At 39.0% G+C, this 22,576-nt stretch overlaps 1 protein-coding gene across 8 annotated transcripts in view; it reads left to right on the top strand.

Annotated features, from left to right (window-relative positions):
• mef2aa (myocyte enhancer factor 2aa) overlaps window positions 1-22,576 on the top strand; it is a 192,326-nt gene that overhangs the window by 144,326 nt on the left and 25,424 nt on the right. For 5 of the 8 annotated variants that reach the window (XM_072278255.1, XM_072278256.1, XM_072278261.1 and 2 more), the window contains 3 exons: window positions 6,760-6,897; window positions 11,039-11,258; window positions 12,940-12,993. In XM_072278255.1, coding sequence (XP_072134356.1) covers window positions 6,760-6,897; window positions 11,039-11,258; window positions 12,940-12,993 — 412 coding nt within the window. Of the gene's footprint in view, window positions 1-6,577; window positions 6,710-6,759; window positions 6,898-11,038; window positions 11,259-12,939; window positions 12,994-22,576 lie in introns of all 8 variants that reach the window. The other 3 variants (XM_072278260.1, XM_072278262.1, XM_072278263.1) reach the window with 2 other exon arrangements.

Genomic DNA, 22,576 nt, shown 5'->3' on the forward strand with positions numbered 1-22,576 from the left:
ACTGAAATTTAAGAAACAGAATGAGAAGTCCTTGTGAATACCATACTATCAATAATAACTTGTCTTTTGCGTGGCTTTCAGACAATAAGTGCAATAGACTAACTGAAACCTGTCTTCCAATATCTTATGGCAGTACAAGAGTAATAATTCTGTGGTATTGTATAAAAGTACTTTAGAAAACTTCATGTACCTTTTAATTTTATTGGTATTTGAGGCAAAATTATTTAAAAAAAAACACAGAATTTGCTATTCTAAGAAGTTGCTTTCTTACCTACATTTAATGAATGATATGAAAGAACTAAATATTGAGTCCTTCCAGAGTAATCAGAGTTTGCCTGTTCTACTCCAAAGCTTGTTACTTAAGAGAAGGTAACCTAGTCTGCTGATGAATCTTTCTTTATGCCATTCTGCTTATCTTAGAGGGAAGATGCTTGGTTCTAACCTCTAGTGATTTCCCTTGAAGCCCTTTGCGGCAAAGAGCCAAGAGTTGGTTGATTCTATGCTTCCAGCCAGTTGCTTTAAGCATGTTGGCAGAATATTAAGTCATAATACCTTGGCACTGGAAGCTTTGTTGATATGTACAGGGTCAAACACCGGCCTGACTACCATTTTATAAATATTGACCCATGAATGCCAGTTGCTGTCTCAGACATGTATCTATAGCAAAATCTTGATTGTAGATCTGCCAAAATGTTGATTGGGGAGACTGCTGCTGGGGAATAAATTAGGAGACCTTTACTTTTCGCAGTCATGCAACCCATTTCAGTCTTGCTCAGCCATTTTCACGGCCAGATTAACCATGACGGTCTTTGAATTGACAATAATGCATACTCTGGCCCTCAGTGTTTACTCTTACCCCTTCATTCTGTCCTCTTCCCTGCCCGTTCAATCACAATGGCTGGATGTAGGGCATGAGGGAGTGAGACAGGTAAGGCATTTAGAACTTGGGGATGACTGGAAGCACACCAGAGGATATCAGAACGTAAATGGGGATGGATACTTCTTTACTGAGGTTCAGGAGAAAATTGCTGGCATTCAGCTATTCCAGCAAAAATAAATCCTGACTGGAGTGAATCCACTAAGTTGCACTTGCTCTGTCACAGGTGGTGCTGCATTCATTCCTCCTCCCCATTCCATGTGGAGACCAGGTTTCCAAATATTATACTGAGGAATCATTATCCAATATCCTCTGGTAGCTCTTCCTGGGTAGCATGTACACCAGCAGTCATTTCATTCAAGATTATTAGCTTGCAAAATAGGAGGAATGGGGAAGATTGCTTTCAATTATTTCATTTTAGTTAGTGCTTTTGAAATATTCATGTTATTAATCATTCTTAAATAAGTTATTTGAAAATAAATTAAGCCTTTGACAGAAGCCAAAGTTTCACCCCAAACTTAGCCAGTCAGGGGCATGGCAGAAATGGGACCACACTGGTATGCATCTTGATCCCTTGCCTATTGTCTCCAGGGTGAGTTAGGTCAGTATGATTGTCTTTCCTTTGGTCTGGATGAGGGGCCCTTGCCTCGAATGGGTGACTCCAGCCATTGGTATGGATCCATCATGATCCAACCTAACATGGGAAAATCCAGTTCCCATATTGCAAATCGTAAGTGTTGGGGAAAAGATCAAGTCACAAATGCTCATCAAGAGAGAAGTGGAGTGGATTTTCCATTTGGCACATCAGATGAATTTGAAAAATACACTGCAGGCTTTGCAATCACGCAAGTGATGCGCAAGCTATTTTTCCATTTCCTGCTTAATACATTGTCGCATCAAATTCTTATTTGGAATTTGTCAGTCTCAGCAAGAACACTGATCCAGCAGTGTGGTGCTTACTTAAAGGGGTATGACAATATTTATAGTGAAATAATTTGTTAAGCACTTTTAATAATAATATTGTGGTAGGCTGTAGACCTCACTACCAGATTATTAATTTCTATCAAAATATATAAAAACAAGCATGTTGTGTGTATTACGGACAATAAAGAGACTCTAACCTGAAAACTGGGGTAAAGTTTTATGGATAATATAATTTAACTAACAATTGTGAGAATAAGCATGGAATTGCTCAATTTGGTCCAGCATCTAGACTTTTACCCCTAGGTTCTTCCCATTACTTTAGAGCAGGAGTTCCCAATCTGAGGTCCACGGACCCCTAGCTTAATGGTATTGGTCCATGGCATTAAAAAAAGGTTGGGAACCCCTGCTTCAGGGCGTCTATGGGGATATACACATGTAAACGTTCCCTGTTATCCAGCCCTGGGGAGGCCGGAGCGGATTGGAAGTGCCCAGCAGCCATTAGACCTTAGTTTGTGTAGTTTGGTTATGATTTGCATTCCTAAATTTAATGTAACCTTGGTACAGAAGGCTTCTTGTAGTTTGTTGTAGGCAGTAACATCAGTTGCCTGTAATGTAATACATTTACTATTTAGTTCCATTGATCATGATATACCTGATTTAACTGATGGATGATCAATGAAGTTGTTTTCTTTGGTACCTGCTGTGCATTCTGTCTTCAAACTGTTAACTCCATTCCTAACACTGGCAACCATCTGAAACTCTCTAAGACTATATACAATCTCATTTGACTCCAAGATAAGCTTCCATCCACAAATCCTTGCCAGCAGTAAGGACACTTTATTTTTCTAAAATTAGCCTAGCTAGTCTGTTGTTGAAACCTTTATCCCTTCCTTTCCTATTTCCGGATTTGATGATTCCAAAGCGCGCTGTATAGCCTTTCACGTATTCTACTCCATACATTTGAGGTAATTGAAAACTCCTGCCAGTGTCTGATTTAGTTCATGCTATACAATATGTCAATGATTTGGATGACAGAATTAATGGCTTTGTGGCCAAGTTTGTGGACCATATGAAGATAGGTGGAGGGGCAGGTAGTGTTCATAAAGGAGGAGTCTGCTGAATGACTGAGACAGATTAGGAGAATGGGCAAAGAAGTGACAGATGGAATATAGTATAGGGATGTGTATGGGCGTGCACTTTGATAGAAAGAATAAAGGTATACAGTACACTATTTTCTAAACAGGGAGAAAATTCAGAATCAGAGGTGCAAAAGGACTTTGGAGTCCTTGTGCAGGATTCCCTAAATAATAACATGCAGGTTGTGTCACTGGTAAGGAAGGAATATGCAACGTTAGCATCCAGTTTGAGAGGCCTAGACTACAAGAGTAGGGATGTAATGCTGAGGTTTTTTAAGGCATTGCTCAGACCACACTTGGAGCATTGTGAGCAGTTTTGGGCCTCTTTTCTAAGAAGAGATGAGTTGGTATTGGTGAGGGTCCAGAGGACATTCACGAGAATGATTCCAGGTGTGGAAGAGGAGCATTTGATGGCTCTGGGCCTGTACTCACTGGAGTTTAAAAGAAAGAAGGGGGATCTGAAACCTATTGAATATTGAAAGGCATTGATAGAGTGGATGTGGAGAGGATTTTTCCTATAGTTGTTCAGTCTAGGACCCTTAAGCACCCTTAAGGCTGATTTATACTTGTACGTTAAATGTACGCCATAGGTACGGCGTAGCCACGAACCCTACACAGTATCTACGCTGAACCCTATGCCGTAGCCTAATGCGCACCTCTCCCAAAATGTAACTACGCGTAGCGGCGTTGCAGACCGCAACAACTGTGATTGGTCCGCTTGGTAGCATCGCATTTCTTCCAACGCTGCAATAGCTTCCCATTGGGTGATGAAGGGCAGGGAAGGAACTCTGGCTGCAATGCTTTCCATAAAGCTTTACAGACCTCTGAAATTATGGAGGACCCTGTGCTTGACGCCAGTTTGTATCTAGCTGCTACAGCCTGTTGACTTTCACCTGAAGCTAAAACTCGAATGGTGATTGCCAGTCTCTGAGTACACTGTGTGTACACTGATGCAAAATAAACGGTTGAAGACGATGAACCAAATCATCAAATCTACCTGCCGACATCTGAAAATATTTGAAATGCATTTCCTTGTCCATGTCTCTCAGTGGCCGGACAAGCACAGAAAATTCACCCTCCTTCAGTTTCAGTCGCCATTGTTTGAAGTTTGAGTTTCTTCGTGTTGAGTTTCAACACGAAGAAACTCAACACAGTGGCATAGAAACACCACCGCCAACTAGTGTTTTGGCGGTGAATTGCAGAGCGACACAGACGCGCCAACGCACAAGTATAAATGCTCACAACAGCATAGCCCACTTGCGTAGGCTATGGCGTAAGCTCGTACGCACAAGTATAAATCAGCCTTTAGAATAGCTGGACATACATTTAGAACAGAGTTGAGGAAATATTTCAATAGCCAAAAAGTGGTGAATCTGTGGAATTCATTGTCACAGACAGCTGTAGAGGCAAGTAATTGGGTATATTTAAAGCAGAGGTTGATAGGTTCTTGATTAGTCAGGGTGTCAAAAGTTACAGGGAGAAGGCAAGAGAATGGAATTGAGAGGAATTATAAATCAGCCATGATAGAATGGCCTAATTCTGTTTCTATGTCTTATGGTCTCATTCATCTGTTTTTTTTTGAGTTACATTAGTCTAAACTTTAAAATTCTCAGTTTGTTTTCAAATCCCTTCATTGCCTTCTCCCCATTACATCATTTTCTCTAGCCCTATAATTCTCTGAGAAATTATTTCCTCAACTTGGCTCTTCTGAGCATTTTGATTTTAATTGCTGCATCACTGGAGCTGTTCCTTCAGCGGTTAAGATCCTAATATCTGGATCTTTTCCTGAATCTCCTCGTATCTGTGCTTTTTTTCTTCACTGAGGTCCTCCTTAAAATCTACCCTTAAGACCAACCAAGCTTTTGCTTGCCAGCCCTGATATTTATTTCAGTTGTTTGATGTCAATTACTGTTTGATAGCATTCTGATGAAGATCTCAGGAAAGGATACATTCCAAATAAAGGCAATTAGTTAAAGCTGCTTATATATCTCTACCACTGAAGGCAAACTTGTGCAATTAAAAAATTAAAGCTGCTTGTATGGTAAGATTATTAACACAAGAAAGTCTGCAGATGCTGGAAATACTGAGTTCCCCCAGCATTTTGTGTGTGTTGCTCTGATGAGATTGTTTTCTTTTAATTCATAAACACCTAATACTCCACCTCTATACATCGTTACATTTTTGATGCAAGCAATTGGCTTGTAACCATATGCAATAGCCTGCATCATTTGTGTAAGAAGTGTTGCTATTGCCATGCTTAATTAGTCTAAAGAAAACAACTTCTAGGTTTCATTGCAGATTTGTGAAAGCATTCACTGGCCATGCAGCCATTTTGTCATCTTGTGCTGCCTCCTTGTTGTACAGATTCCTTTGCACAGCTGGCAGTTCTAACACATGAGCAGAAGGCCCAAAGATTGCACCTTCCTCGCACCATTTTAAAGCTTAGTTACATTCAAACCAGTTTACAGTTTGATTTTACTGAAGACGCCTTTATGCAAGGGTGCACATTGATCCTTATAGGGTTTCACACAAGAGAATTACTCCTGAAATAAACAGTAGGTCATAGTTTCTTGATGTCGCTCCCTCTTGCGACTCTCCCCTCTCTTGCTCCCTCCCCCCCTGGGTCTGTCTCTCTTGCCCCTCCCCAGGTCTATCTCTTTTGCGCACCCCCACGGGTCTGTCTCTCTTGCACACCCCCCCCACCCCGGTGTCTCTTGCCCCCCCACCCCAGTCTGTGTCTCTTTACCCCACCACTCATCCCGGTCTGTCTCTCTCAAAGGTCTGCATTTCTTTAGCTCTGCCCCCCCCCCCAGTGAGTGTGTGTGTGTGTGTGTGTCTCTGTCTCTCTCTCTCTCTCTCTCTCTCTTTTTTCCTCTTTCTCTCTCTCTCTCTCTCTCTCTCTCTCTCTCTCCCCCCCCCCCACATCTCACCTCCCCTTCTCCTCTTCCCCCCCCCCACCCCCGAGCATATTCTTCGGCTGCTAATTCTGCTCTCCATGCCTTCCACTCATTCTCAAAGACATGTTGCATTCTAACAGGAGTGCCCAGTAAGATACCTCAAATTTGGGAATTAGTGATTATGCAGGTTCTGAAGACAGGAAATCTAATCTATAGCACCTGTTCTAGCAATCCCTGTGGGCTTTATAAACTTGCATGAACTATAATGCAATCACCATCTGTAAAACTATAGCACAAACCAGAAGAAATCAGCTAGCAACTAATGTGAAAAGGGTTGTGAATCCACTGAAGTAATGGTGCTGGGGTCTCCTTCCTGATGCTTAATACCTGCCTAGTTGATTGAGAGTGTTAGCTAGAGTGCCAGAATGGCAGTATTGGTATGACATCCGTCTTATAGAGAGGATGATGTGCTTGCCTTTCATATTTCTGATGTATGTGCACTAACACTGAGTCTAGGGTTTTCTCTGATAGAAGTGTGTGCATCCACAGTATGTGCCAATTTGGAGTCCGGCTGTTTTGAGTGACACCCAAAATGTAGAAGCTATCAAGCCTGATTTTTGCACCCCAGTAAGCTTTGTGGTGGTGGTGGTGGGAGAGGGCATCATTAGTTATTAAACTATCAGTGAACAGTTATTATCACAGCAGGTTTGTAGTTTTGTGTGAATTTTCCAATTGTATTTCAGACCTTAAGAAAGAAAGGACATAATGACTGTGATAGCCCAGACCCAGATGATTCTTTTGAGCACAGTCCGCTCATGGAGGACAAATACAGAAAGATTAATGAAGATAATGATGTAATGTTCAAGCGATATGGTGTAAGTACCTTCATCTGGTATTCTTTGTGTTGATTCTTTAAATCTGCTAGGCGCTTAACAAGAAAGAACACAGAGGTTGCGACAGTCCGGAGCCTGACTCCTCATACGTGCTCACCCCCCACACAGAGGAAAAATATAAAAAAATAAATGAAGAGTTTGATAACATGATGAGGAATCACAAACTCGCAGTAAGTAGATTTTGGCACGTGGTGCTCTTGCTTGAGAAGACTTTGATTTCCTTGCTATATTATTGCCTGCTCTGTGACTGAAGAAGGCTGCATGAAGATAACGGAACATGGCGAAGGGATACAAAGCATAACACCTAACTTGCAAAACGTGTACCTAATCTCAGAGGCTGATTTAGAACTAACTTAAACCACCTAGAATCACCTTACCATCGCTTGAAATTTCAGTTATTGCATGCCTTGAGCATTATTAAGAACTTCATCTCATTATCACCCTGACACATAATGATGTGGTGTGTATGTGAATTAAAGAAGAAAATAATTTTCTTTAACATTTGCACTGGACATGGTGTGTGTTTGTTCTAAGTTGTTCCACACAGGAGGAGTGTATTTGACCCACCAAGTCCGTGCCACTTGTGTATTTTTTTAAAAAAAATCTATCCATAATGCGTGGTAGTTTAATGGTTAGCGTGATGTTGCTGTAGCGCCTATGACCCAGGTTCAATTCCACCACTGTCTGTAAGGGGTTTGTTTGTATGTTCTATCCCATGACTGCATGGGTTTTCTCCAGGTGCTTCAGTTTGCTACCATTTTCCAAAGGTTAGTAGGTTAATTGGTCACGTGGGTGTGATTGAGTGGCATGTTCCCATTGGGCTAGGAGGGCCTGTTACTGTGCGGTATCTCTAGATAAATAAATAAGTACATGATGCTGTCACCCAGCACCAGTGCTCAGCCTTTCAGATCACTACCCCTCAAGTTTAAGTGTGTTGAGAATTTCTGCCTTGACTGCCCTTTAGAGCAGTTAATTCTAGAACTCTACCTACCCACCATGATGAAAGGAAAATCCTTCTCTTCAATCCTCCTATCAATTTATTTAAATCCCCCACCAGCTCCCCCCCCCCCACCTCAGATTTTTGTCCCCTTCTGCTAGTGGAAATGAATATTTCCTATTTTTTTTTTCAGGTGGTTCATAAATTTGAACAACCCTGTTTTATTTTCCTCACCCTCCTCTGTTCCAAAGAAAATGATGCCAGTTTATCCAATTTCAAAGTTCAAACTTCTTTTCCTGGTAACGTTGTCAACCTCCTACACACACACTTCAGTCACATGTTTCCTGTCACATGGTGACCAGAGCTCCACACAGCACTCAACTTGTGATCTAGCCAGCTGAGTATGCAGTCTTAATAATCTCTTTGCTCTTTTTAATAACCTCCTTGTGTACCTCAGAGAATAATGCAAAATATCCTACATGTCATTTTAAACACATTGATGTCCTACTTCAATTAAGTCTGTGTGGATGTGTTCTTCTCCATTTGGTATTCTCCCTTATTTTTACTCATTCCCTTCCCTTTCCTTGCCTCGTTGCACCTCCTCACAAGCACTACCTCCCAGTTTTCTGAATTAATCTTTGCTCAATACACCAGACTATCCCCTTCTTGCTATTAACCACACAGACAATGCTGGCGCCAATGTAGTGAACTGCAAAGGAGATTTCTTACAGGTTTGTAAGTGCACCTTGGATGTAACCAGGTGTAACCTTGGGTGACAGTTCCTTTGATATTTCCTTATGGTCACAGAAGGAGGCTGTTCAGGCAATTAAGTCTCCTGAAACAATCCCCTTCCCCAGTAATTTTTTCTGTCATGTATTCTCCTTGTGTTCCACAGTGGATCAGAGAGTGGATCCATTTACTTTGCAGCAGAGTGCAGGAAACTAGGAAGGTCTGAAATTCTGCCCCCCTCCCCCAGGTCTTTTCTGAATTAGTGAATCCTTAGACATGGATTGAATATCATTCTCAGCATGAGTGGGGAAAAAAATAACTGCAAGGTTTTTAAAACTACTAACTTTTCTAGGCTTATGAATAAGGATGTGATTGGGCACAGCTGTGAGAGCTGTTAACACGCCCCGCCTGGCTTGCATGTGAGGAATAAACAATCAGACCCAGGTGTTTGCGTGCAAAATTGCCCCCCAGTGTGACTGCCTTTCTCAGGAGAGTGTGAGGGGAGATTTTCATTGGTCATTAGCCTTAAGCATATGAGGGAGTGTGGACCACTGCGCCCACCTGTACACTTCAGTGTCATTGACAACCCACAGGCGGATGTGAGTAAAACCAGCAGGTAATAATCTTTAATGCATCCCCAAAGACCTTTCTTCCCAAGTATTTGAGGGCTCTGTGTAGAAATTATACCAATGACCCACAGATGCTGAGCTACACTGATTTATAACGTCAGTTTTCCAGATATGTGTGGGTGGGTATTTTCTGACTAGTAAATCTTTAAAGTTTTATTTAGTATCATTCAATATGAAAGAGTGCAATAGGAATGTTACCACAACACACAGTTCATAACTGTAATTACATAAAGTTTAGACATATTTTCTGGGGCATCTGTCAGTTGTTAAATGTTAGCTTCATGTTTCCGGCCTTTAAATGATCTGCAGCTGATTGCAGAATGAAAGGTAAAAACGTTACAAGCAAGTAAGCAAACAAATTAGTTCCAGTTCAGCAAATTATAATTTTTCAGTTTTATGATGCTCTGCTTTGCCTTTCGAATCTGAATTTCTATGTGCATTCTAAAATGTGCTGGGTTATTTTATAGTAGGATGGTCTAGCACAAGAATTTTGGAATTTGAAACTTGGACCCAGAATTATAATTGTGCTTGTAGGTTACTTCTAATCTGGAATTTAATATCCAGTTCATATTTTATTCCAAATTGTGTTAAAATCAAGGAAACTTACTGCTTCTCTACTGTAACAACAGCATCAGGTCAAATAAAATTAAATGTCCAATGCATCTTTGTGAGTTTCCTTTAATATGTTATTTTGCTCCAGTTGATGATTTGTAAATTTAAATTTTCCATGGTTCCTTGCAAATTTTACATTTTGGAAAAAATCAATTTTGAATACAAATGTCACTTATTAATAGCTTTGCCACAGTACAGTATGAAACTTTTATTACAGAGTTCCTGTTTTATTGCCTGACCTAGAATTTTACTATTTTCCTTTATAATTGTGGTGATTGAGAAATATTCTTAGCTGTGGTGAAGTTGCAATGATGTATTTACATAAAAGCTAAGTAGTTTTTATATTTTCTATTCATTCATGCTGATGCATAGTTTCATGTTGCACTGGCTCATAAAAAAATAATTCTACTTGGGAGCATTACGTTTTTAGCACTGAACTGAGTTTGCATAATCTGTTACCTTTGTGCTGATTGTACTTGGCAATAGATAACACCAAAACTGGGAAAAAAAATATGCTTCCAAGTCCCAAATCGCAGACACGAAATTGAAAATTAGAATTCTATATTTAACAAGCTTAGCAATATTATCAAAGATATTTTAGGCATGAATTATACAGAGTTCCTGATAAATAGTACAGTAAATACTGTGATCTTTAATTTCGGCAGTGTGAATTGGTACTCTTATCCTATTGCCTGGTCACCAGCGATTCGTTAAGTTAGACAATTACTTAAATTGTAGGTCATGTCCTCTTTGAATCAGTATTAAATGATTAAATATTTAAATATTCAAAAAGCTTAGATATTTGGATATTGCAAAATTGTCCAAGGTGATTTTAAAGGAAGAAACATTAATAATTACATTACCTTCACATGCATAAGATAACTAGCAGAGACCCAGCACTTTTACTGAAGGTCCAGCTGTTGATTCACCAAAGAAAATTGCAAACTCATGGGTTTGTTCTCATATCTGTTTCTTTGTGACATGAAAGCTTAGAAAATTGCTTTTGATGTGAAAGTATAGTCAATGTTAGACAATATCCCTTTAATTCCAATTTAATGAGGTGTGGGATAGCAACAATGTATATACTGGAGTATTTAAAGCAGCTAAGTACACGATGACACTTTATAGAAATAGAACAAAATAAACTGAACTTTATTTATCACAATCATTTTCGAGTAGGGAAATGGTAATGGTCCTTGAAAGACTGGACAACTGAATATAATAATTTTTGTGTTTGTGTTCAAGGTTGTATATTGTGCTTGACAAATGGGAGATTAGTACTAGCTTTACCACTTTAGGAAATGTGGGTTTGGTTCTGAAAATTTAATACATATTATGTTAAATACTTCTGTTCATGAAACTGTTAACTGTGGAGTAATTCAATTTTCTTTAATTTCTTTTTAGCCTGGTTTGCAACCTCAAAACTTTGCAATGCCAGTTGCAGTTCCTGTGAGCAACCCAAACACGTTAACTTACAGTCACCCAGGAAGCTCTCTTGTAACTCATTCATTGGTAACTACATCCATAACAGATACCAACATGCTTTCGCCACCCCAGGCTACACTGCCCAGAAATGTTATGTCACCAGGTGCCCCACAGAGACCTCCGAGCACTGGTAATGCAGGTACCTGTCTTTCCATTGTAATGATACTGCTATGAAGAAGACAGAAGGACTCTCAGTTAGTTGGATACTGTATGTTGGCGTAACCTTTTGCTGTGGGAGCTTGCTGTTCTATAAATGAGAAAGCCACTACAAACTAGAGTAACTTTCTGACGTTGAAATAACATTTAACTCATCTAAATGTTTCATAGTAGTTTACATTTTTTTTCAAATAATGCTATGGAGACATTTTCCACTTGCGTACTTTCAGACCAGGAGCCTTTTGCTTTGGCAGCATTTAGCAGAAAATTAGCACACCACACATGCATATTTCCATCCAATGTGGTTGGTACACTCTGGAATCTCTGTTCTGGCCTTTAAACTTTCGCCTTTTACTGTTTAAACTGCAGTTTTCAATTGATAAATCTGAAGACTCAAAATAGCTGAAGTTTAAAAAAAACTTTGTTGTAAAAGGAATACACGCACATACACGGAACTCAGCAGGTCAAGCTGCACATATGGAGCAACAAAAGATTTGTTGTAAAAGCATCAGCATATATATAGAAATCTGAGGAAATCATTCTCCTATTCTTTCGTTCAAATAAAAATTTGGAATTGAGGCAGCATTCGGAACTGAAAGAATTGAATAAGTTTATCACAACAATCTTGTTTCCAAAAGAGGTTTGAATTTGCTCAGTGGTATTGGAGTATGCACATTCTTTATGAAGTTATTTCACCCTGACTTTTAACAGAAGTCTTTATAGTTTGTTGCCACCTATATTGAGAATTTGTACAGGGTAGGTTATCAGTCTGGCAAAAGTTTTAGTCCCACTTTTATTTTGTACGACACCTATTTGTGTTGCTCTTTTTACTGAGGTTAGTTGGTAGCTCCCATTATTGCAGACACAAGTGTAGAACTAAGGCAATTGCAATATATTCAGTTCAGGTCTTTGAGATGTAGCATTAAATTTAAGGGGGGAGGTGTGTGTGTATATGTGTGTGTGTGTGTGTGTGTATATGTATGTATGTATATATATGTATGTATGTACACATACATACACACACACTGATTATTCCACTTCCTTCACTCCCATAGCTGCTAATCAAAAGAAGTCTATTGACTATGCACCCTGAGAACCTTGTTTCTTTATAAATAAGATATGAAATTTTTAAATTGTATCTCCACGTGTTTCTATCAGCTTAATATTAGTTTTAAATTGAGTGAGAAAAGCTAATCACATTCTTTGAAATGTATGATGTTACGTAATGCAATCTGAAAAATAAAAGATTACTTGCTAATTATAACATGCACATTAAGTAGATAATCATCATGTTGTTTTGTGAAATCAATTTCCAGATTACAGTAACTAACGTTGCTTTATAATGTACATTATATAGAATGTACCTTGATGTATAACTAGTTTCCAAGCTAATAATATGTAATTTTATTGTAAATATTCTAATAATCATTATTTCTATATGGTTTTAAATATTAACCCATTCAAATGATGTCTATTTAATAGATAGCCTGAAAAATAAGTATTCTAATTTTCAGAAAGAATTGATTTAGGGTGAAGAAGCCATATTTCATGCTGTAAAGAAATAGAAATTATCTTGATGTTCCACCCAGAACTGTGTGTGTATGGATACACTGCTAACTTCTGCCTCTGTTTAAAGATTGGATCTCACTTTTGTTTTCTTTTAGGTGGAATGATGGGTGACCTTACAATGCCAAATGGTGCAGGTACCAGCCCTGTGGGTAAGCATAGAATCTGTTCTTGACTTAATACTTAAAGCTTTGTTGAGCTTGAAGTCACTGAAATTGGAAAATCATTGTTATGATAATTTTGATGGTACAGTACTGTAAAATGCACAGGAGCAGGAGATTTAAAACTAGCTGCTGTCTCACTTTTTGCTCCCACATATAAATTAATGTGGAATTGGCTCGTTCCTTTAACTCTACTTATAATCTTGAGTGCCAGTATTCTACAGTCAATTTTGCTTCTAATAAATGTGTAATGACATTTTTTTTTTGTAGATATATTTCAATCTAGTTTTACATAGTAGAGTTGTTTTGGGTAGAGATATAATCTACAAAATTATTCTGGAGCGGTTCCCATTGCTCATTATTTTATCATTGCCCATGTCTCTTTAAACTAAAAGAAAATGGCAGGCCGGTTATCAATATCACATCTTATAATCAATCATTCAACTTTGGGTCCCACTCGGTAACTTGGTATACAAGGTTTAATTTTGAAGTAGCCCACTGCTATCTTGCACATACAATATTTCACTTGACCCAACAACTTATAAGAGGCAGTTGGACAGGCCCTTGGATTGGAAAGGTTTAGAAGGTCATGGGCCAAACACTGTTATAAAGTGGATAGGGTATCTTGGTTGGCATGAACCTGATGGGCTGAAGGACCTGTTTTCATGCTGGATGACTCTATAACCTACAACTATAAAGTAAACAAGATGCAACAGGATAGTACAGAACTGGAAGGTTAAGTTTGCTACCGATGAAGACAGATGGCTTTAACTTGTTACTGCTTGGATCTTGTATTCAATTGTTATGTTATTCATTGAATCAGGAAGATCTCTGCACACATCTTGCTAAGTTATTTCCAGTTTCTGTGTGAAATTCCATAATAGAGAGATTAACAGTTTCCCTACTTACAATAATTTTTAAACTAAATTTAGTGCAGTTTTTGTATTATAATATCCCATGTATTCCAGAATACTAGACATGAAATGCGTAGAAGTTTTTAAAGCTCTATTTCCAAGGTATTTTACCCCTTCATATTATGTAATGGATAAAGGGCAGGGATATAGGTAGCATCTCCATGTCTAACCCTCCACAAATGGTGTAAAAGCCTGTTTCTGCATAAATTGAAAAAGTCACTGGCCCAACATTAGTTGTCTTTTGAGAAGATGATGGTGAGCTGTTGCCTTGAACTACCACCTTTCTGGTACATCTACCCCTAAAATACAGGGTGTTCTAGGAATTAGACCAGTCAATAATGAAGCACTGAGGATATACATTCAGTGGCCACTTTATTAGGGACATCTTTACACCTGCTTGTTAATGCAGATTTATACTGGGGAAGTCATGTGGCAGCAACTCAATGCAGGCAAGAGGTTCAGTTGTTCTTCAGACCAATGAGCAGAATATGGAAGTGATGTGATCTAAGTGACTTTGACCGTGGAATGATTGGTGCCAGATGCGGTGGTTTGAGTATCTCAGAAACCGCTGATCTCCTGGGATTTTCCCCACTCAACAGTCTCTAGAGTTTACAGAGAATGGTGTGCAAAAGAACAAAAAAAATCCAGTGAATGGCAGTTCAGTGAGTGAGGACACATTGTTAGTGCAAGAGGTCAGAGGAGAATGGCCAGACTGATTTGAGCTGACAGGAAGGCAACAATAATCACGCTTTTCAGCAGTAGTGTGCAGAAGAGCATCTCTGAATGTACAGCACATTAAACCTAGAAATGGAAGGTAGCTAATAAAGTGGCCATTGAGTATATTTCCAACTCAGGATTTCTCATTTAAGTTTTCAATAGCTGACCGCTTATCCTGAGAGTATGTCACCAGTCCAGGCAGAGGTAATAGCTTCATGGCATCTAACATTCAGTCTCTCAAACCGGTATACCTGAATGAGGCCAACACTGGGTATGGTATGTATATGTTCTCTGGGCAGGATGTCCCTCTATAGCAGAGGACTTGATATATCCTATTTGGCACTGCATGATCATTAAAGAAATAATGTAAGGAACTATTCATGAAGATTAGCACTTTTTGAGATGTGCAGCAGATGGTGCAAGGTCTAAAATTAGACTATCTACAAAGCGACATTTAGCAGATCAGCACTGTTTAAAGATTGGCACTTGGAATCTTAACATGTATATTCCAATTGCTTAGTGATTATTCAGTAATATCTAAGCAACAATAAATCTATTCTGAAGTGTTTAATCCTGTTCTATACTTTGCAAATGCCAAATAATGAAAACCTTTAAGTTTTGCATTGCAAAATTGAACAAATGTGAATATACAGTTTGAAGTCTCTAGTGAGCTTGTTTCAATTGTTAGTGCAAGCCAATTTTGCAAAATGCAACTTAACACACTATATTTTTGAAGTTTGAGCTTATCTGAGGGGTAATAAGGATGAGGTTTGTGGGCACTGAAACAAGGACAAGGATATTCTTGCACTTATACCTAAGCGTGACAAGGTGATCAAAAACCTGAAGCCAACAACAAATTCACATAATTCAGAATGTGGTTAAGCACTTGGTAGAGTAGCAATATTAATGGCAATGGCCAGCATGGCTTAATTGGAATTTATCAAGCTGTTTCTTACTTCAGAGACTTAAACTAGACCAAAATAATACAGCACTAAGGAAATTTCTTTAGGATCAGAATATGCTGTTTTGAAGGAATTGGTAACCAAAGTTTCCCCCTGCTTTGTTAGATGGGTGTGCAAGATTCTGGTATTATTTTGAAAAGATTAGGAGGTATCACCCTGACCAACGATTATATTTTAACCAAATTACAAAAAAAAAGGATTAGCATGTTGCTGTTGTGAGATATTACTGTGTGCAAATTGGCTGCCATGTTTTTATATAACTTTATTAGCTGCAAAGTACTTTGGGATATCCTGTGGTGATGAGAGGCACTAAATATATGTCTGTCTTCACTTCAATTTCACTCCAGAGTCTTTTGTACATTTATTCTGAAGATCAGCTTTGCATGTCTATATAAATTAACTATGCTAGCAATTTTATGCCCCAATAATACTAGAATTAAATTAATATTGTAAAGAGTTGACAAATCATTCTTATTAGGTGTAGGCATTATTTCAATTAATTCTCTGCCTACATTCATTATTACACAATTGCTACTGGATAAACTTATCACAGTAAATAATCATAAGTCCTTTCCTACAGTTCTCGACAACATTTGCTATACTTAAATGACAGTTTCAAACATGTGTTGGATAAGATGGGAGCTTTGCATTTATTGCAAGGCTACTAATGTGTATACTGAGTAGAACTTCTAAACATCCACCAGGCATTTGGGCTATGTCATATCTTTCGGCTCCTGGTACACAATAACCTGCCAGCTCACTGTGCCTGTTGTATGCTGTGTGAAATAGAACAGCAGGTGCATATTAAGGATGAATCCTGTAGCTGAGACCCCAGTGAGGCCCTGATGGATCATCAGCTGTTGTTTTCATCTTTCTAGTGAATGGGGAGGAAGGTTTTCAAAAAGCTCAGTATGCCAGCGGGGATGTGAGTTTAACATTTCTGGCATGCTTTTGCTTGTTGCCAGTGCTGTTGGGAAATGGAACCTGTCTCATGGTTTAAAGGGAAAGTATGTTGAGTAATATTTGGGTCTCTTTCTACATTGAAGAACCAGTAATTTCTGCTAAGTACAAATCCTTACCCCCTTAAAACTGATGAACAATACAGTTACCTGCAACCTTTTATACACCTTAAATATACATAAATCTCAATTCATTGCTATTTAATAGCATCTAAAATGGAAGATAGCTGAAACCCAAATTGATAAAGGCTACAATAACAGGGCTCCAGGATCCATCACTGAAGAGGACAATGTCCCTTTACGCTTGTATCATTAAGGCCCATAATAGTACTCAAGGTTCTCCCTTTCTGAAATGAGACTATCATGAACACAGCCAACTCTGGGATGGATAATCAGCTCCATGTAAGCTCGCAAAACCATTCTTCCAAAGTTACCACACAAAAGCTGCTTTTATCTTAAAGATTTTCCTTGCTATTTGCAAGAGAGTGATACTGTTGCATCATTGCTCAGGTTCCAGTTACAGCCCTTCATATCAGCATGCTTGAAAACGTGTTGAAAGATGAATTGTCTGGAGAGAGATCTACAGCAGAAACCCGAGAAGGGAACTGTTGATACTGGTTGAAGAGAGCATGTTACTGGATCAACTTATCTAGTTGCCTTCTTGGAGAATAGTGTATTTTTAGTAACATGCATAACGAAAGCATCAAATATTTCCCCTCTGCTCCCATGGCTCCTTCGTCATACTCTACCCAAGTACTCCTATCATTTGGCAAACAACTATCTTTGTAACTTGATCTGGCCACTGGAAGCACAAACTTGTTCAGCATGTTTTCTTGACTGAAATTTTGACGAAGTTCATTGCTGATCATACTCTGAATAAAATTCCACAATAATCTCCTAATTAAGACATCTTTGCTTGTGTCTTCCTGTAGAGAAGAGGCCAGTGTACTAAAGCCTGTTGGCTAAATTTCCCAATGGAAGGCCTCAGACTAAAATGTTGAAGGGCCTCTGATGTTTTACCATGCACTATAGATGATATTGTACATAGTAGGACAGATGCTGATCTCCCACTATTGTAGATATCAGTGAAAGAAATGATGGTGTGAGGTACATGTGTACTGGGAGGAAGTAAAGGGTAGATGATCAGGACATTTGGGGTGAAAGTAGGTCAGATGTGGTCAAGCAGATGAGGGCGGGGACAGAAAGAGGCGAAGCATATGATGGAGATAGTGATAAGACAATGGAGGTTTACGAATCAGGTCAGATGTGAGAATCTTACAGACTCAGCGACAGAAACCCTGATAGGATAAAGCCCTACAATCATCTTTGGTGTACCTACAGGTTCCATCTGCATGGGAGAACTTTATGCAAGTAGCATCATTCAGGCATTATATGTCCTTAATGTCATTGCTTCTGGTGGCATATCAAGCACAAAGGATCAGCAAAACACTGTGGTCACAGTTTCCATTTCTACCCTCTATATGGTCATAGAGTAATACAGCATCGAAACAGGCCCTTCAGCCCACTTGGTCGATGCTGACCACAGCATCTTCCCTGTTCGTCCCAGTTGCTCATGTTCCTCCCAAAACCCTCCAAGACCTTCCGCTCCACGAGCCTATCCAAATGCCTCTTAAACTTTGCAAATGTGCGTGCCCCAACCAATTCTTTGCCAGCTTATTCTAGGTGCTCACTACCTTCTGTGTAAAGGGGTTACCTCTCGAGCCTCTTCTAAGTCTTTCCCTTGCATCTGTATCCTTTACATTTTGGTTCTCCTACCCTGGGGGAAAAGACAATGACTTATCCATAACCCTCATTATTTTTATAAACTTCTGAGGTTGCCCCTCATTCTTCAGTCCTCTGAACTTGAACATTTGGCCATTGCTGCTATTGAACATGACTTAAGGTTAATTTAATGGCTGGTTCAGTAGCTCTCTTTTCAATGGCTTGCAAATAAGACTGTCATCTGTCAGATTAATTCTTGCTATAGTGTGAGCATTTGGGAAAAAATGGTGCTTGGCAGATTGCACACATCTCAGACTTCATTGCTTTATGGTTTTATAGCAAGTTCTTTTAAATTCACAAAGACTTTTGAACAACTGGGATCAGTTTATATTGGAAACACGAATAGTGTTAGTATGAAGAGATATGCACAGTTTATATTGTCAATAAATAAAGGACCTATAGTAGATAATATAACAAAGTAGACAGAACTACAACAACCATTGTTTAGATCACCTGGCTTAAATCATTGTTTCTGCAGCTTATTTAAGAGGGACTGACAGAAATCAAAGAACATTTGCAGGCCAGATGGTTCTCCTGGTTGGAACCGAATCTAAGACAAATGGCTTGCAAAAGAAGCCAGAATTAATTAGACAAATGTAGAATTGTTGCAGGACATTTATGGTTGAAAGGATTTGCTGAAGCTTGATTTTTGTTTTCCAGATTAATATGTATTCCTTTGACTAGAGGAACATTTACAATATGGGGATAATTAATTGAAATGCTGAATTTTAAAAATTCAAGCATCCTCCCTGTGTAGGCATTCTCTGAGTTCAACTGCCTTTTCAAGCAAGCATTTATCTCGGGGAATGTGCTTTGCCAGCCAAACGATCCAGCTGTTATAAGCAATGATAGGATTTGGTTTTCATTCTGATTATAGAATATACAGTATGTTATCACTGTTTTCTGCCGGGTTAATTCTAAGAGGAAGTCTTAAAGATATCTTTGTTAGACTGTTCTTAACATACAGATATTATCACCTTTTCCTCATGTTTCATTTCTGAATTTTCTAGCCTTAACTATACAGAAGAATTAGTATGTCTGGGGTTTTGTAATTTCACAATTAATGTAAATTCACAAAATTGCAGGTGAATTATAACTACACTTGTTTGCACTATCACTTGTAAAATCAGAAATGTAAGAAATATTCTTGGTCTAATCAGATGAAGTATAATAATATCATGTTCTGATCAGATGAAGTATAATAATTTTCTAATGGAAACAAGACATACTTAGTGGAGAAGGTCACACAAAATGTTCCTGAAATATCTGGATAGAAAATGTACTCCTATCACTCTGATCAGCTACAAAAAGACCTTAAAGTCATAGAAAAGTACAGCACAGAAACGAGCCCATCTAGTTCATGCTGAACCATTTAAAATTCTTACTCCCGTCGATCTGCATGGGGACCATAGCCCTCCATACCCCTATCATCCATGTACAGATCCAGACTTCCTTAAATCTTATAAATATTCTGATTGGCTTGATATTCCTTACGTTCCTTCATTTACGATATGTTGAAAATTATTGATTTTGTTTGGTCAGTATCTTAAATTGTGAGCAGTAAACAAGATGCTGGAGGAACTTAGTGGAGTGATAGCCAGTACAAAATTCTGAAAGACCTCCTGCCTTTACCTTTTCATACTGGCTGTTTCCCCACTGTCTTTCAGTCCAGATGAAGGGTCTCAATCCAAAATGTTGACTGACCATTTCCATCCACAGATGCTGCCTGACCTGCTGAGTTCCTCCAGCATCTTGCTTGTTGCTCCAGGTTCTAGCATTTTCAGTCTGTTGTCTCCAACTTAAATTTATGAATCTTGAAATGACAATACATTTATCTATCTCTGTTGACTTTGGTTTGGCATAAAATCCATTGTATACAGAACACCATCTACCATTCGCAAAAGTAATGTTGTTCAACGAGATTCATATGATTCTTGGGTATACATTGCATTCTTCTGCTCCCAGCTGTTACTGATTTTTCTGATGCTGTGATCTGAACTTTCTGCAAACTGGTTGTCACCTTTTGATATAGTCCTCACCCATTTTCTGACTCCCAGCCCTTGACTTTCAGTTCATTCCTCTATCTCCATTCTCATCTCAATGCCGACTTTCTGACCATGATGTCCTCTGCCCTGTCCTAGCATGTAGCATTAATCTGCACCCTAGATTCATCTATCTTCTCATCATGAAGCTTTTGTTTTTTTTTTAATCTTGATTTTGTTCCAGACCTCACTCAAAATTAAATGAGGGTAAAATTAAGTGTTGGAATTAATGCCTGCCCCAGACTTGCCAATGTAGTCTGGCTCAAACCCAGGCCTTGAGAACAAGCTCATATAAAAGCATGCTTACTTTCAAAGTCATTGATGATCCATTCAGGTTCATCTGCATTTATTTTTGATCCTTTTGAATAATTCATGAGACAATTATCTGCTCTAGTTGCAGCTCATTCTCAGAATCTCATCATAATTACAACTTCAGTTTCCTCCTTTACCAGCTGAGTTTTGTTCTTACTGAAGAGGAAGGTTATTATGTAATTGAAGGTCACAACCTGCACCTGGGTTGACTCACAGTCAGGTCACTGCTGGTCAACTTTAGGGATGCATCTGAAAATATCGTACTAAGTCAAGCTGATTATTTGAGCTATTGAGAACTGATTGATGGTCACATCATATGCACAACCCTGAGAGCACTTCTTGTGCATCATATCTTGATAATAGAGAAAACATTGACAGGGATGAGTCAGTCATTTATGCTTGTGATTGCAGATCTCGCGTATAGAGTTTTCAAGTGAGGTGGGAAATCAAAAGAAATCGAAGTTTTTCTTAGTAAATACCACATTTGTGAGATAGTGAAAGGAGTTAATGTTAATGCAATTAATTTCTAATGAATAGTTAAGCTTATTGCAAGGGAGACAAACTAGACTGCTGATGCTGGAATCTGGAACAAAAACAATGCAGGAAGAACTCAGCAAGTCGAACAGCATCTGTGGAAGCAGAAGGTATTAAGTTCATGTTTCAGGTTGAAAACCTGTATCAGGATGGGGAGAAGAGGAAGGAGAATGCCAGGGGTATAGCAAAATGAGGGAGGTTGGGGGAGGGTGATAGGTGATAAATGGAGCCCGGTGGGGAGGTTTGATGGACAAGTGCATGCAGGTGGAGGAGGAGCTGAGTGGCAATGGATGAAACAAGTTGGGGACTAGTTGATGGGCAGATAGAACTGGGTCAGGGAAGGGGTGAGATAGAGGTTGGTAAGTGAGCAATGATTCCATAATAGGAAGGGGATGGTAGGTGGATGTGAAATTTTAGTGGGTGAGGTGGAAGCAGAAGGGAAGATGGGAGTGATGGGTGAAAGGAGACTAAAATCTGATTCTATAGAAGATTCCCCAGACACTGAAAATTCATGTTTTTAGGCTTGACTCTTGAGTACACAAATATCCCAACAATTGATTGCCTATACCTGTGACCAAGTTTGATATGCTGTGATAACAGCAATCTGGTAGGTCAGCTTGAGCTCAAGTCAGAGTGGTACAAATAAATTAGCCAGTGCTGCTTCATTTGATGCAGGCCAATTAACACAGCCCCATTGTCTTAACATTTGGCAGTGAACGTCTATGAGAACACTCTACAAGAACATCTCATGGTCAACTCGCTTTACAAACCATATCTCTAGAGCAGTTGATCCCCTGTGTGCCAGCAGCTTGTATTTTGTAGACAGTGCTGCTTGCTTGCAAAGATGTCCTTTTAACTCCAGCCTGTTTATTACTTGCGATTTACATTGAGAACTGAAGACTGGTTCTTGTTTGAATTAATATCTGCTATATTCACATTACTCCAAAATACTTCCTAACAGGAGTGATGGGCAAAAGGAGAAAAAAGATAACTTGGTGGAACATTGCTGTGGGTTCCCTGACATATAAGGGGTGATTGATAAGTTTGTGGCCTAAGGTAGAAAGAGTCAATTTTAGAAAGCCTAGCACATTTATTTTTCAACATAGTCCCCTCCTACATTTACACACTTAGTCCAGTGGTTGTGGAGCATGCGGGTCCCTTCTTTGTAGAAGTTGGCGTCTTGGACCTCCAGAAAGTGGTCCACAGTTGGGGTGATTGATAAATTCGTGGCCTAAGGTAGAAGGCGAGGGATTACTGCTCCATTTCAGACTGGGTTTATTTAAATCCCTTGAGACTTTAAAAAAGAAAACATTTGGTAAAATGCCTAGTATAGGAAGAGTATTTTGTAAGGA

Source organism: Mobula birostris, chromosome 14 (assembly GCF_030028105.1).
Source record: "Mobula birostris isolate sMobBir1 chromosome 14, sMobBir1.hap1, whole genome shotgun sequence".
Classification (NCBI taxonomy): domain Eukaryota; kingdom Metazoa; phylum Chordata; class Chondrichthyes; order Myliobatiformes; family Myliobatidae; genus Mobula; species Mobula birostris.